The 14,694-nt window shown below is 49.2% G+C and overlaps 1 protein-coding gene across 1 annotated transcript; it reads right to left on the bottom strand.

Moving 5' to 3' along the window:
• Positions 1-2,823: 2,823 nt before the first annotated feature.
• On the bottom strand, positions 2,824-14,116 carry EIF2B5 (eukaryotic translation initiation factor 2B subunit epsilon). The gene is made up of 16 exons (XM_017538317.1): positions 13,202-14,116; positions 12,008-12,132; positions 10,645-10,830; positions 10,375-10,552; positions 10,205-10,285; positions 8,625-8,702; positions 8,049-8,361; positions 6,392-6,537; positions 6,060-6,201; positions 5,835-5,936; positions 5,554-5,661; positions 5,301-5,391; positions 4,882-5,005; positions 4,198-4,323; positions 3,407-3,517; positions 2,824-3,249 (listed from the first exon to the last, which is right to left on the bottom strand). Exons 1-16 carry the CDS (start codon positions 13,394-13,396, stop codon positions 3,190-3,192), a joined length of 2,166 nt encoding a protein of 721 aa, XP_017393806.1. The 5' UTR covers positions 13,397-14,116; the 3' UTR covers positions 2,824-3,189.
• Positions 14,117-14,694: the final 578 nt, after the last annotated feature.

Here is a 14,694-nt window from a genome sequence, read left to right as displayed (position 1 = left end):
CTCGATCTCTTGACCTCGTGATCCACCCGCCTCGGCCTCCCACAGTGCTGGGATTACAAGCTTGAGCCACCGTGCCCGGCCTCCAATTCTTCCTTTTTAAAGTACTTAATAAACACAATATCTTCTGAGTTTCAAGAACGGTTAATTGTAGCTTTTTCCCCATGAAGTTTTTAAAAAACTCCCTACTTTGTCATTGTTTCAATTTTCTGTTTGTTTTGGTCTGTCATACTGGAAGGTTACTCAGGTGTTTAGTGGTCCTTGGCTGTCTATTCATATTTAACAGAGAGACACCAAAGAGCAGATTAGAAGTTCAGTCTACGTACAAGACTTATTATCAACCAACAGGCTTCACTGTAGGGTGATCATGTCGGGGGAAAGCTGACTTCTTTTGTTGTTGACGAAACCAAAATTGTCAGCATGCGTAGGTATTTTTTCCCTGCAGTTGTTTATTTTTAGACTGGAGGTTATGTCAGTGTGTGCTGGTGTTGCGTCTCATTGCTCATATATTTTCACCTAATTCTTCATTTTCAGTCTAATACCACACCTCTATCCCCACTATGCCTGCTCCTGAATGCAGAGGCTCTGATAGTTTAAGTTCTCCTGGACATTCTGAAATTTTATGGGCTTTTTCATTCACTATGCTGGGCACAGGTGGGCAGTCTGTCTGGAAAACTGTGACCTTTGGGCTTAGGAAACCTAAAGTCTATCTTTGCTGATTTTTCCCCTACCATTTCTCCAGAGACAGAATCTCCCATTTAATGCAGGGAGAGTAGGGGTAATCACTCGGCTGGATCAGATGAGGCTGGGACTTGGTAGTGCTTTTTCTTATACAGATCTTTGTGTAATCTCCTTCCACCCACCCCTAGTTCTCAGCATCAGTCCATACCCTCCTCCGAGGCGCTGAACGTTTTCTAGGTTCAGAAGGGCACATTGGCTTGCTTCTTGTCACTAACTTCCTCAGCAGGTACAACCCACCTCATTCTGCTTTGTTACGTCACTGTTCACTCTTGTTTTTCATTTTCCAAAATGTTGACATCTCTCATTCATTGTCACCTCCCATTTTCCTTATCACTGGGTCACATGCCTTTTTTTTTTTTTTTTTTTTGGAGACAGGATTTCACTCTTGTCGCCCAGGCTGGAGTGCAATGTCATGATCTCGGCTCACTGCAACCTCCACCTCCCGAGTTCAAGCAATTCTCCTGCTTCAGCCTCCTGAGTAGCTGAGATTACAGGTGCCTGCTACCATGCTTGGCTAATTTTTTTTTTTTTTTTTGTATTTTTAGTAGACATGGGGTTTCACTGTGTTAGCCAGGATGGTCTCGATCTCCTGACCTCGTGATCCGCACACCTTAGCCTCCCAAAGTGCTGGGGTTACAGGCGTGAGCCACTGTGCCTGGCTAGAAATAATCTTTCCAAAAATGCTCTGTAGACTACTTCTGATTTCTGCTATATATTCAGTACAGATCAGGGATGTCTTGTAAGTTACTTATATCTCACTGCTGTACTAACTCCATGCCAAAATGCCAGAATCTTCATACTAGACACTAGATCCTATACCTGACAAGATAGAAGCTGAGATTTACTAGAAAAGTAAATTAAGCCAAACGCTGGCTAGCCTGTCTTTTCCTTTTCCAGTGATACCTTCATACCCCCAAGGAGACTTCAGTCACCCTGTCCTCTGTTTATATCTTTTTTTCTTTTTTTGAGAGTTTTGCTCATCACCCAGGCTGGAGTGCAGTGGCGTGATCTTGGCTCACTGCAACCTCTGTCTCCCAGGTTCAAGCAATTCTCCTGCCTCAGCCTCTCAAGTAGCTAGGATTACAGGCATTCTACCACCACGCTCGACTAATTTTTGTTATTTTTATTGGAGATAGGGTTTCACCATGTTGGCGAGGCTGGTCTCAAACTCCTGGCCTCAGCTGATCTGCCCGCTTTAGCCTCCCAAAGTGCTGGGATTACAGGCGTGAGCCACAGCACCCAGCCAAAATTATTGACACTATATGAAGACAAGGAACTCAAAAAGAAAAGACAGAAAGGCATGCCTCTTTTGGTTGAGGTTGAAGTGATACAGCAAAGTGACAAGCTCCAGCTCAAGAGTCCAGTATCAAACCTGGTTCTATCAGTTACTTGAAGCTCTCTGAGCTTCAGGCATCTTATCTGAACATGGGGATACGACTTCGTAAGTCTCATGTGAGGGTTAAATGAAACTGTATGTGAAAATGACTCGCCTGTCACATAGAAAACACTCTCATGTCAGGGAAGGCACCCCCCTCAGGGCCTTCCTATGTTCTTGGGACCTCCATTACTGGCTCTGGGTCATGTTTGTCTGTGGGGCCAATTTCCCCTTCACTGAAACACAGCATGCTGAAAGGCAGAGTTCTGGATTCTGAAAGTCCTTAGCTTTACCCCTCAAGAGTCAAGTGACCCGGAGCTGATTTCCTTATTTTTAAAATGAAGAATGGCCCAGCTTCCCTGACAGAACAAGTACCAGATCAACTGGAAAGGCACGTGAGAGCGACTGGCATGTCTAATGGGCTTTACATATAGTCGGCAACATAACCCTCTGGCAGAAAAGTGTTCAGAATGAGACTCTGTGGAACAAACTTAGGCACAGCACCCTAGGACAAGCTGGTCCAGAGGCTGGAAAAGAACCTTGCCTTCCATTACCCAGGAGCCATGGAAAGGTTAATTAGCAAGGTACCACAGTACCACCTAGTGGCCGGCACACCTGTCATCCCTCTCCCCCAGGTGTTATGGAAAGGCTACCCTGTCTGGTCACATACGTCACAGGCTGATTAGTCAGGGATGGAGAGAAACCAAATCCACCGCTCTCTTTTTTTTAATGTTGACATATACAAGTAGCAGAGAGCGCCAGCTGCTCTCTGCTGTTCCCTGAGGGAAAGCCGGAGCACAAAGCTGTTCCTCTGGCCTTCCTCCAACAGCAGGGCCTGCTTAGCTCCTCCTCAGGCAGAAGCTTTGTTCTAGCCCCACTTCCCACATCCCAGCTCCAGTCAGGACAGGAGGCACATGGTGGCTGGCGGTGGGAAGAATATTGTAGTTCCAGCCTCTGCTCCTTTAAGTCTCAGCCTAGATGGTGGCCACTCATCCCTCTGCAGCTAGTTCCTCACTTGTCCCAGCTCAGGAGCCAGGAGGGCACTCAGCCACACCCAATGGAGCAGCAGTGTGACTTCAGTCACCTTCGGATGACTCCTCTTCTGCCTCTTTTAGCCACTGGATGAACCTCTGCAGCTGTAAGGAAGCAGAGGTGCGATCCGCTGGGGGAGGTGCACGTAACTCTCCTGCTCCTCTTGGCAGATAAACAGCTCTAACAACCAGAGCCCCAGAAACCAACCACCCTGGAGCCCGGGGCCCAGGACCGTTTTGGCAAGAGGGCAGCAGGACTCACCTGTTGATTCTTGCGCAACTGCCGGCCCTTGTCAGTTGTATCTCTTTGGCTGAACCAGATCAGAATTGTTTCCTCGGCCAGGATCTCCAGTTGGTAGAAAGCCATCAGTACCTGCAAAAGGCCAATAAAAGGGACCTCAGGGGCCTTGGAGAGTCCCGCAGGATACTCTACCTGGCCCTCAGATCCCTCTATGCACCGAGTAGCGTCCTCCAAAACAGACAGGAGTGAGCTGTTTGCTCTGCTCCTGGGGCAGGTCTAACTTCTGGAACTATTGCTGGGGAGAGCTTTGCACATTTCCAGGCCACCCCCAGGATGGCTACCTTACTAGCCTGGCTCCAAGCAGTGCTATTCTAGCTATAAGCATGACGTTGGGAGTGGATGGGCCATACTTGATTCACATTAGCTGCTGCTTTTTCCCTTTTTTTGGATGAAGTCTCACTGTGTTGCCCAAGCTGGAGTGCAGCGGTGCGATCTCGGCTCACTGCAACCCCCACCTCTTGGGTTCAAGCGATTTTCCTTCCTCAGCTTTCCGAGTAGGTGGGACTACAGGCACACGACACCATGCCCAGCTAATTTTTGTATTTTTAGTACAGATGTATGTTGGCCAGGCTGGTCTTGAACTCCTGACCTTGTGATCCACCTACCCTGGACTCCCAAAGTGCTGGGATTATAGGTATGACCCTTCACGCATGCCGGGCCATATTAGCTTTTATTTTATGTCTCCCAGCAGGGGGTCACCAGCCCTCAATTGAAAGCAAGTACAGAAGAATGAGGATTGAGGTCCTATTTACCTTGGCCATAGAAGAACCAAGAGCTTCATGTTCCAGGAAGAAGTCCTCAATGGCTGCTAACGCTTCCAAATGGTCAGCTACACGCTTTATGTAGTTCCTGAAAACAGGGCTCCAGGCCTTGAGCAGCTATGGAAGACAGAAGGGAGCTGCAATGTATTCCTGAGCACTCACCTACACCTGGACATCCAAGCAAACCCATATTGATGACATGGGTGGACAAGGGGGAGATGATACAGGGTCTGTGGAATCATGTCAGAGGGACTTGGGAATTGTTGACAGGGCTTGGGAAAAAGAGATTCCTTAGGGAAGGTAAAGGGGATCAGATGCTGTAGGCTGCCTCAAAATACCTATTCCCACCCCAAAGGCTGATCTTATACTGGGTCAAATCGCTGCCATACAGTGAATGTCCAGGTTCCTTCTGAGTACACCTTTGGGGGCCTAGTATGGTAGGAATCTTGGAGTTGCAAAGGCCGGTCAGTATTGAACTCAACCTGACCCCTCTGAACCAGCCAAGGCTGCTCTAGAGCGCAACCAGCTTCCAGACGCAAGGAGAAAGGAACTGGATGTGACATATACCCAATATAACAAGACAGTCTACTCCTGAGTTCCTTTAAAGTCAAGTACAGCAAGGATGCGTGTCTGCCTCTACCCAGTCCCTTGTACTCAGCTCCAGTCTTTGCTCACAGGAAGCAGCAGGGCACAGTAGCGGCTTGGGTCAAGCGGGGAATCCATCTGCTGCAGGGGGAACTCCAGGACCACGTGGCTTAGTACCTGCATCACCTCCTTTAGACTTATGTTATAGGCATACCTGTGGGGAGACTGGGGTGACTCTAGGGCCTTCACTGGCCCTTCAGCATGCTTAGAACTAGGACTCTGACAGACACTGGAGAAGCTGGATGGAACAATATGGAAGGGGAGGTTTAGGAAGGAGAAAGTCTATGCTGAGGCTAGAACTTAATAATGCTTTCCTTGCTCCAAATACTACTGGTCTCTCCATTTGGGATGTCGAGGGAATAGGTTCCTATTCGGAGAAGAAACGCTTATGAGAGAGCCTCTACCTTCCCGGGATTGCCCCGAGGAGAACAGGAACAGACTGCTCTTACTTGAGAGAGTTGATTTCCAGGACTAGATTGTCACAAGAAATGTTCTCCTCTTTGCCCCGCTGCAGCGTTCCTAAAACTTCGTTCTGGAACACTGAAATCAAAGCAAGCATAAGTTCACGGGCCAACATCGTCCCAGAATGCTCTAAGTCATCTAGTCTTGACTACACCAAACCCCTTCTGAGGAACATAAGCCTTTGGCGAGTTGATCCAGGTGGAGAATAAACTCCAACGCTTTTCTCCCCCGGCCACTCACCTTTGATGTCATCCATCTGAGGGGAGCCTCCCCGGCTGTCCGGCTCCTCGGCATTCATACTTCGTTCACTTTCACTTTCACTCTCCTCTTCCATGTTGATATTGAGTTCTGAGAAGCCATAACAGGTAAGGAGTAAAAAAAACAGCCATCGACAGAGAGCAATATAACTGCCCTGTCTGCATGAATAAAGGAGCGAATAAGTAATGTGACTCTGAAGTATTCACTCTCCTTCAAAATATTCAGATTCAGTAGGAGGAGGGCAGGCACAAGGCCTAGCTCACCCCACAGGCTGTGCTGCAGTTTCTCCTCTTCCTCCGTGTTCATGCCTGCAGTTTTCCAGAGGTGGCCCTGGCCAGCAACTCCCACTTCTGCTGGATTGTAACCTGGAAAAGACAACGATCTCTAGAGAGGGCCCCGAAGCAGCCCCAATCCCGCCAGGAGGAAACACTGGTTCTTTCATGAGGCAGAGACACACACAGATGCCCCACACCTGCCGAGTCTCACACCTCTCGTCTTCACTTTCTCCTTTTCTTGGTCAGCCCCAGAATCATCACTGAACTGGCCATCATCTTCATCTTCCTCTGTATCTGGAGGATGTAAAGAGATCACCGAGCCCTCAGGCAGCTCGATGTTGGGGCCCACTACCACCTAGGGGGAAAAACATAGAACCGATAGGGTGTGGAGGAAGAGTGCATCCTGACTAAGGCTAGAAGGTAAATGAAGCCACTGGATTTGGACCCTCAATCAGTCAGGACTATGGGTGGAAATAATGCTCCTTCTGGCTCAGTGTGACTGCCGCGCAATTCGGGGCCTATGCACAGTACAGATCAGGTCTTACCTGGGAAGTGAGGACACAGCGTGGCTTCAGGGTCACTTGTTCCTTGACCTCAGCATTGTCGCAAAGCAGAGACTGATGGATCTGTGCTCCAGCAGCCACTCGAACACGCTGCCACAGGTAAGTCTGGTCCAGCACCACGTTATCACCTGGCTCAGGATGGGAAGGCCTGTGGGTCACTAAACGCTCCAACTGCACACCAGAGCACTTCACAGAAGACAGGGGTGACTGACACCAGCACAGCTCCCGCCTAGCTCTCATTCCCCATCCCACAAGTCACCAGAAACACCCACTCACCCTCTAAACCCAGGCCTGAGAAGACAACACACTTCACCAAGTTTACAATTACAGAGTATATACAGGGCTTAAGAACCTGAGAACCTTCAGGGTTTCTGAAGATCCTCTGAACTCAAAACCTTATTAGAATCATATCCATGTCTACAAGCAGAACCAAATAATTCCACCTCTTCTGGTACATTTTAGAATCCAAGTCTTTTTTTTTTTGAGATATGGTCTCACTCTGTTACGCAGGCTGGAGTGCAGTGGTATAATCAAGACTGACTGCAGCCTCAACCTCCCCAGGTTCAGGTAATCCTCCGGCCTCAGCCTCCCAAGTAGCTGAGACTACAGGCATGTGCCATCACGCCTGGCATATTTTTGCATTATTTGTAGAGAAGGGGTGTCACCATGTTGCCCAGGCTGGTCTTGAACTCCTGGGCTCAAGTGATCCTCCCGCCATGGCTTCCTAATGTGCTGTGATTACAAGCGTGAGCAACCACGCTCAGCCCCTAGAATCTGAGCCTTATTGTTGTTCCTGCAACGGGCAGTACTATTAGAAGCATCACATTCCTACAACCAAAATGATTTATCATGAGGCCAACCAGGCAGTTACAGTAGGCTAAAAAGAATACTAGACTGTGGCCGGGCGCGGTGGCTCAAGCCTGTAATCCCAGCACTTTGGGAGGCTGAGGCGGGTGGATCACGAGGTCAAGAGATCGAGACCATCCTGGTCAACAGGGTGAAACCCCGTCTCTACTAAAAATACAAAAAATCAGCTGGGCATGGTGGCGTGTGCCTGTAATCCCAGCTACTCAGGAGGCTGAGGCAGGAGAATTGCCTGAACCCAGGAGGCAGAGGTTGCGGTGAGCTGAGATCGGGCCATTGCACTCCAGCCTGGGTAACGAGCAAAACTCCGTCTCAAAAAAAAAAAAAAAAAAAAAAAAAAGAATACTGGACTTACAATCAGAATCCCCAGATTCAGGTCCCATTATTACCAAAGGCCTTGGGCAAGAAAACCTTGCCCAGCCTGTTTGTTCATTTGTAAATTATGAGGATTAAATGAAACAATGCATATAAAAGGCCTCTGTAAACTGTAATACATGAAATAGATGTTGTTACTGCATGTTAATTACCCACTTGCTCCTGAAGGTGACTACAGGGTGCCCTGGAATGTGAAGTGCCATCCAGTGAGGCTCACAGGCCACGAATTAAGGTATTGCTGTTTTCAAATCCCTGCTTCCTCCTTTCCTGAGCTAGCCATTCCAGTTCCTTATTCCCAGGGACTGTCCCTGGTATAGCCATCCCTTGTGCTTCTGGAGACAGGGCCTCCCCCAGGTTCCTGCTTCTAGGATAGTTGGCTTGACTCCCCACCTGTGCTCACCAATGTGGCAGCCGGGGCCAATGACACTGTTGGTGATAAAGCAATTGCTGCCAATGACAGTGCCCGACCCCAGGAGCACATTTTCCTCTAGGATGCTGCCATGGCCCAGGCTGACCTCAGGCCCTCGGTAGATGTTGTGCCGGGAATGAGTGCAGCTCTGGGTGCTGCTGTCAGTGAAGTTTGCCTCCGGGGTGAGAGGGTAGACCCATCGGCGGATGACGTCAGCACAGACAGCCGAGTACAGGCGTAGGTTGGAGACACGGGCACCGTATTCCTTAGTTGTTACGTGCATGTGGATCTGGTTCCCTAGGATCTGAATGAGAAGGAAAGGGAGGTCACCCAAGCATGAAAGACAAGAAAAACGCCCCCAAGTACAACTTTTGTAATCCTTGTAAGTTCCCCTCTGCCTCTCCCTGCCACAAAGACTTTTCTTTGTGTACGGTTCCTCCTGCCCCTAGCTCTTTTCCTCCTTCCTATGCCTCAATAAAACACAAAAAGGGATCAAAAGTTACCAGCATGAGATACAATCATAGCCTTCTCCTTTCTTCTAAAGAGACATTGGAAGACTTTTCTCACCTCCTCGTTCACTAAGAGACCTCTCACAAAGTCATCTCGAGTTTGGTAGTCAAAGTTGTCTGTAAAGAGTTGCGCCACCTGTGGAAGGAGGTGGAGTAGGCTAAGATTAAGTACTATTCTTTAGGAACACAGATAAGCTCCCCAGAGACCTAGCAAACCCTGTGACAGCTGGACATGGACCAGAATTCCAAAGAGACTTCCACTGCGATACTGGATACAAGATCTTTGCTTTACAACAGATTCTTTAAAAAAAAAAAAAAAAAAAAAAGGCCAGGCACGGTGGCTTACACCTGTAATCCCAGCACTTTGGGAGGCCGAAGTGGGTGAATCACAAGGTCAGGTGTTCAAGACCAACCTGGCTAATATGGTGAAGCTCATCTCTACTAAAAAATACAAAAATTAGCCGGGCGCGGTGGCTCAAGCCTGTAATCCCAGCTCTTTGGGAGGCCGAGGCGGGTGGATCACAAGGTCAAGAGATCGAGACCATCCTGGTCAACATGGTGAAACCCCGTCTCTACTAAAGCTACAAAAAATTAGCTGGGCATGGTGGTGCGTGCCTGTAATCCCAGCTACTCAGGAGGCTGAGGCAGGAGAATTGCCTGAACCCAGGAGGCGGAGGTTGCGGTGAGCCGAGATCGCGCCATTGCACTCCAGCCTGGGTAACAAGAGCGAAACTCCGTCTCAAAAAAAAAAAAAAAAAAAAATACAAAAATTAGCCAGGTGCAGTGGTGTGTGCCTGTAATCTCAGCTACTTGGGAGGTTGAGGCAGGAGAATCGCTGGAATCTGGGAGATGGAGGTTGCAGTGAGCCGAGATCTCACCATTGCACTCTAGCCTAGGCAACAGAGTGAGACTCCATCTCAAAAACAAAAAACAAAAAAGCCATGGTGGCTCATGCCTGTAATCCCAGCATTTTGGAAGGTGGTCAGATAGCTTGAGATCAGGAGTTCATGAACAGCCTGGATAACATGGTAAAACCCTGTCTCTACTAAAAAATACAAAAATTGGTGGTAGTGCATGCCTGTGGTTACAGTTACTTGGGAGTCTGAGGCAGGAGGATCACTTGAATCTGGGAGGCCGAGGTTGCAGTGAGCCATCATCGCACCACCGTGCTCCAGCCTGGGCCACAGAGTGAGACCCTGTCTCAAAAAATATATATAAATAAAAATGAAAATAGGGCCGGGTGTGGTAGCTCATGCCTGTAATCCCAGCACTTTGGGAGGCCGAGATGGGTAGATCACCTGAGACCAGGAGCTCAAGATGAGCCTGGCCAAAATGGTGAAACCCCATCTCTACTGAAAATACAAAAATTAGCCAGGCATGGTGGTGTGTGCCTGTAATCCCAGCTACTCAGGAGGCTGAGGCAGGAGAATCAGTTGAACCTAGGAGGCAGAGGTTGAGTGAGCTCAGATCACACTATTGCATTCCAGCCTGGGCAACAGAGTGAGACACTATCTCAAAAAATAAAAATAAAGAAAATAAAGAGGGAGAAGAAATATCCCTTGGCCTTCTAAGGGGGGCAATAACAGACCCGTAGAGTTCCACTCTCTGGGTGTGCAGCCCCAGCCCTGAAGAGCTCACCTGAGGGGAACAGATGCTGATTTGACAGTCCAGTAAATCATAGCGAACCTCCACTCCATCTCGACTACCCTGAAACAGGCTCTGTGGGAAGAGGTTATAGGACTTTAACTTGTTTCTCTCACTGAAGCCTGCTACTTCCCCACCTCAAAGGACCCCAGATATCCACACACCAGAGGAAATGAAAAACGCCGGAGACCCTGGGTCTTCTGAAAATGGAGAACCCTGTTGGTGGCACTGTCCACAGCCACTACCACATTGTCTTCAGGGCAGCGAGTCGGGTGGCTGGGGGATGACTCCTTGAAGATCATCGTCATCACAGAAACATTTTTTTCTAGCTTCCGTCTCAACCTATAAAGGACAGGAGGGAGAGAAATGCAAAAATGCAGGCTCAGGCCTCTGCTGGTCTTTAATCCTTGCTCCTGTCATTCTCTCATCCTGACCTGTGTTCCTCAAGGGCTCTGGTGACATTGATGTTTGAGACGACATCCCCATACACCAGAATGAAGTCAGAGTGCACCAAGGCCTTGGCATCAACATCACGGAGGACATCTCCCAGTGATCGATACAGTGCTGATGTAATTATTCGGACCACATTGAGAGATGTAGGGCGGCACCACTTGGACTTCCTAAAGGGAGAAGGGTGAGGGGCATGAGTACATCAAGCATAAAGATCACATGAGCCTTCCCCATTTTTCTCCCCCCTTCAGCATTCACAGTCCTTCTGGACGGCTTCTTTGGGTTCTTGCCAGCGTCTTCAACTTCAAAGAGAATTATGAACTGTAATTAATGCTTTCAGCATCTGGTGTCACCAGTCTTGTTTTTTTTGAGACAGAGTCTCACTCTGTCGCCAGGCTGGAGTACAGTTGGTGCAATCTTGGCTCACTGCAACCTCTGCCTCCCGTGTTCAAGCAATTCTCCCACCTCAGCCTCCCGAGTAGCTGGGACTACAGGCACACGCTACCACGCCCAGCTACTTTTTGTATTTTTAGTAGAGACGGCGTTTCACCATGTAGGCCAGGATGGTCTCGATCTCTTGACCTCGTGATCTGCCCACCTCGGCCTCCCAAAGTGCTGGGATTACAGGTGTGAGCCACTGCGCCCGGCCACCAGTCTTGTTTCATGGGTTAGGAAACATGGTTATTTCCTCTCCATACCTTGACCCCTGTCCCCAAACATTGATTTGAACTCAAAATCCTGCTGAAACCTAGAATACACGAAGTAGGAACACACTTCATGTCGGCTTTCCCTTTCTGCAGTCCATATAGCATTTAGGAACTGTCTGATGGAGACCATGCTAATGTCCTAGTCTGTATTTCCTGGATTTCCATAAGTGATGAGACTCCCTATTTTTCAAGATTTCAACAAACACGTAAGTGCTCACTACATGCCTGGAACTGAACTAGGCAGTGGGAATACAAAGATGACAAGGAACTCCTTTAAATCCTTGCAGGTGAGAACAAACAAGATTTAGAAACTCAGTGGAAAAACAAAGATGTTATTGTTGTAACTTTCATACTGAAGCCATTACATCAAAGCAAAGTCCACTGGGATCAAACTTTGTAAGTGACATTCAGAAAAAAAACAAGTTTATTCTTTAAACTTTGTCACAGAAAACCCAAGACAGGCAGATACAAGGTTTCAGCTGCTCACCTCCTGATAAGCGTAGAAAATATCCTTAGAACTTACAATGACATCTGAGTAGACAGTTTTCCCCTCTCACATTTCCCCTTACTTAGTTACATTCCTCCTGAAAAAACTAGAAAAAGATGGCGAAATATGCAAAGAAAAGTTGCAGGGCCTTACAGTAAATGTTCTTTGATTTGAGCAGCTTTCCAGCAACAAAAGACAAATGTTTCCTGTACACCTGTGGCAGTCAGGAATTCCAGAGTGTAGTCAATTAACGCCACATTGGCCAGGGGCAAGAGGACCTGAAGGACATAAGATTGAAAAAAAAAAAAAAATGAGTTCTCAAATCCCTCTGGGTACCCTACCACAACAATTTCCACTCTTATGTTAATATTTCCAAACAGTGTAGTTTTGCTGTATCTTTCCAATTCAAAGGTAAACAGGTTCCTGCCGTTGATGTTCATGCCATGCGCTAAGCCTGAGTCTGAGATGTTGCAATTTGGGGATGGTAAGTACAGAACCCATGCGCCTTGTATCTGACACAGAGCTGTGACAGAATGGCAGTTCACCGCTGGAAAAGGGCAATACTGGAAATCAATCATATTTCCATAAATTTAAGCACTGCTAAGGCCTTCTTCCCCATAAGATTTCCTTCCTTGATCCTTTTCTAAGAGTCAGAGGTTAGCCATCTCTCATCGCTTTTCAAAAATGAACAGCCATTAGGCTTTTTCGAGGGAATCAGGGAGGATTTGGATTTTCCTTAAATCCAACGCAGTTCCCTCTCTTTGAACTGAGGACTGCTGAACGACCCAGCTGAGTCCAGTTCCCCATTGTCTAGACAACTCGGGGGCGATGGCAAGATGGCAATCAACCACTAAACCCATTTTGTCCTTTCGACAGATGGCACTATCATTAGAACCTGGAAGGAAAAAACAAAAGTACACTGTCCGAGATCTAGTCCCCTCTTTTTAAGGCATTATTACAGCCCTTTCAGAGGCAAAAGATCGTTTCTTTTCACCTAAGCATCCGTCATCTGCAAGGTTAAAAGCAGCGCTGCCTCTTCTAGGGGCACTGAATCCCCGCGTGAAGGCTTCTCTCAAGTGCTGTTTCTACATTAGCTCCCTTCCTTCCTCTCAAACCCGAGGTGGACAGCATTACGAGTGCCCCAAATCTGCCAGCCACTCACTTGGTCAGCGGTCATCAGGGTTTACACAGACCCTCTGCCTCCTTCCTAACCACATAAACTCGGTTTTAGGATAACAGCACGGACACAAGTCCTTCAGGGGCATGCTGTACTAGTTAGCCGAAAGGAGAACTTGCTCCAGCCCCGCCAACCTCCCTGCTCTGGCTGCTCGCGTGCGCGGCGCTCACCCGAGGCAGGTCCTTGGAGATGGGGAAGAAGCGGCGATCGAAGCTATCGGCCACCAGAACTGCTTGCAGGGGCGGCGACGGTTCCTCCTCCGCCCCTCTGGCTCCCCCGCCACCGCCGCCTCCCGACCCCGCGCCGCTGCGCTTGTTGGCCCGACTAACCAACACACCAGGCGGTGCCACCACAGGGGCCGCCATCTTCTTCTCCCACGGCCACCACTTCCGCAAGGAAGCTGACACCGCACGCAGTAGGGGACAAAAAGATCCAGCACTTGAAAGGCGAAGGACTAATTAACGAAAGGAAGGAGACCAGGAGGGAGCAGTGCGCATGCGTCTTTTCCGGGCGCCCACTGGGCTCTGAGGTTGATCCCGGAGGCGCGAGGAGTGGGGACGGGTCACGGTTGTCCCGGCCAGTGGAGGCGCAGGGTAGGGGTGGGGTCCCAGAGACGTCGTACTCGTTCTGCAAGTATCGTAGGACTTCATTTGTATGAGAACGAGCCCAGATTCTTGCGGCGTGATGGGATTTGTGGTCGCCGCAAAGGGGCCAGCGCCATCCGGAATCTGTAAACGTCCAGCAGTTTCCCCGCCCCACGCATGTGAAATATGTAGCCCTCCGCATTCATTCTAGAAAATTCTGGGGACCCAGCGCCTTGGGGAGGTGGAACCGAGCCAGATGGCCCCCCGCTGCGAGAAACCCACAACCTGCATAAATAGAGAAGGTGGCATATAGTGAGGGGACCAATAATTCCACTGAGAGCTGATTGTGGGTCAGGCACGATGCAAGCATCATCTCATTTAATTCGGCACATATCTCTGCAAAACATCTTATTCATTCGTTCAGCAAACATTTCTTGAACTCTCAGAGGGATGAAGGACGTTTACCCAGCTAGAAAGTGGAAGAACTGGTATTGGAACCCTATCTGATTTCAGAGCTCCACAATCTTGCTGCCAAGTTAGGTGGGGATAACCGTGGCTATTTTGTCTTCATCTGTTCGCTCATCCAGCCCGTCAGCCTCCTCTGTCTTAAGCAGAGTGGAGACGCGGGTGGATCTAGGCGCAGCAGTAAGTTGTACTGGAGTTAACAGTAAGCTTTCCCGGTAGAGGAAGGTGCCGGCGTAAAGGCCCCGGGCTTGAGAAGGCGCAGCAGCACCTTACTCTGGGGAAAGACGCGGTGGCTGCAGGGAATAAACCAACTCTGCAGAGGGGCGGGACGGCGGGACGGCGGGACGGCGGCGGGACGAGGCAGGAGCTTTTCCGTCAGGCGCCGCGCCCTTTCTGCACGGGGCCCGTCCAGGTTACACAGCGCGGGCCTCTGCGGTCCCCGCCAACTGTTCCCATCCCGCCCCGCGCTGCACGTCGGGATTTGGAGTTCGCGAGGCTGAGTGGCTTCCACGTGGCGATTCCGACTTAACCCGTCGTGCTCCGGCGCCCGACTCGTGGGCCCGACGAATCTGTCATCTCTTCCCTCGTTAAGGAGCGGAACGAAAACCATTTGA

The sequence above is a fragment of the Cebus imitator genome, unplaced genomic scaffold (assembly GCF_001604975.1).
Source record: "Cebus imitator isolate Cc_AM_T3 unplaced genomic scaffold, Cebus_imitator-1.0 Scaffold111, whole genome shotgun sequence".
In the NCBI taxonomy this organism is placed as follows: Eukaryota; Metazoa; Chordata; class Mammalia; order Primates; family Cebidae; genus Cebus; species Cebus imitator.
The sequence above is the reverse complement of the archived record's forward strand: the minus strand, read 5'-3'. Positions and strand labels throughout refer to the sequence as shown.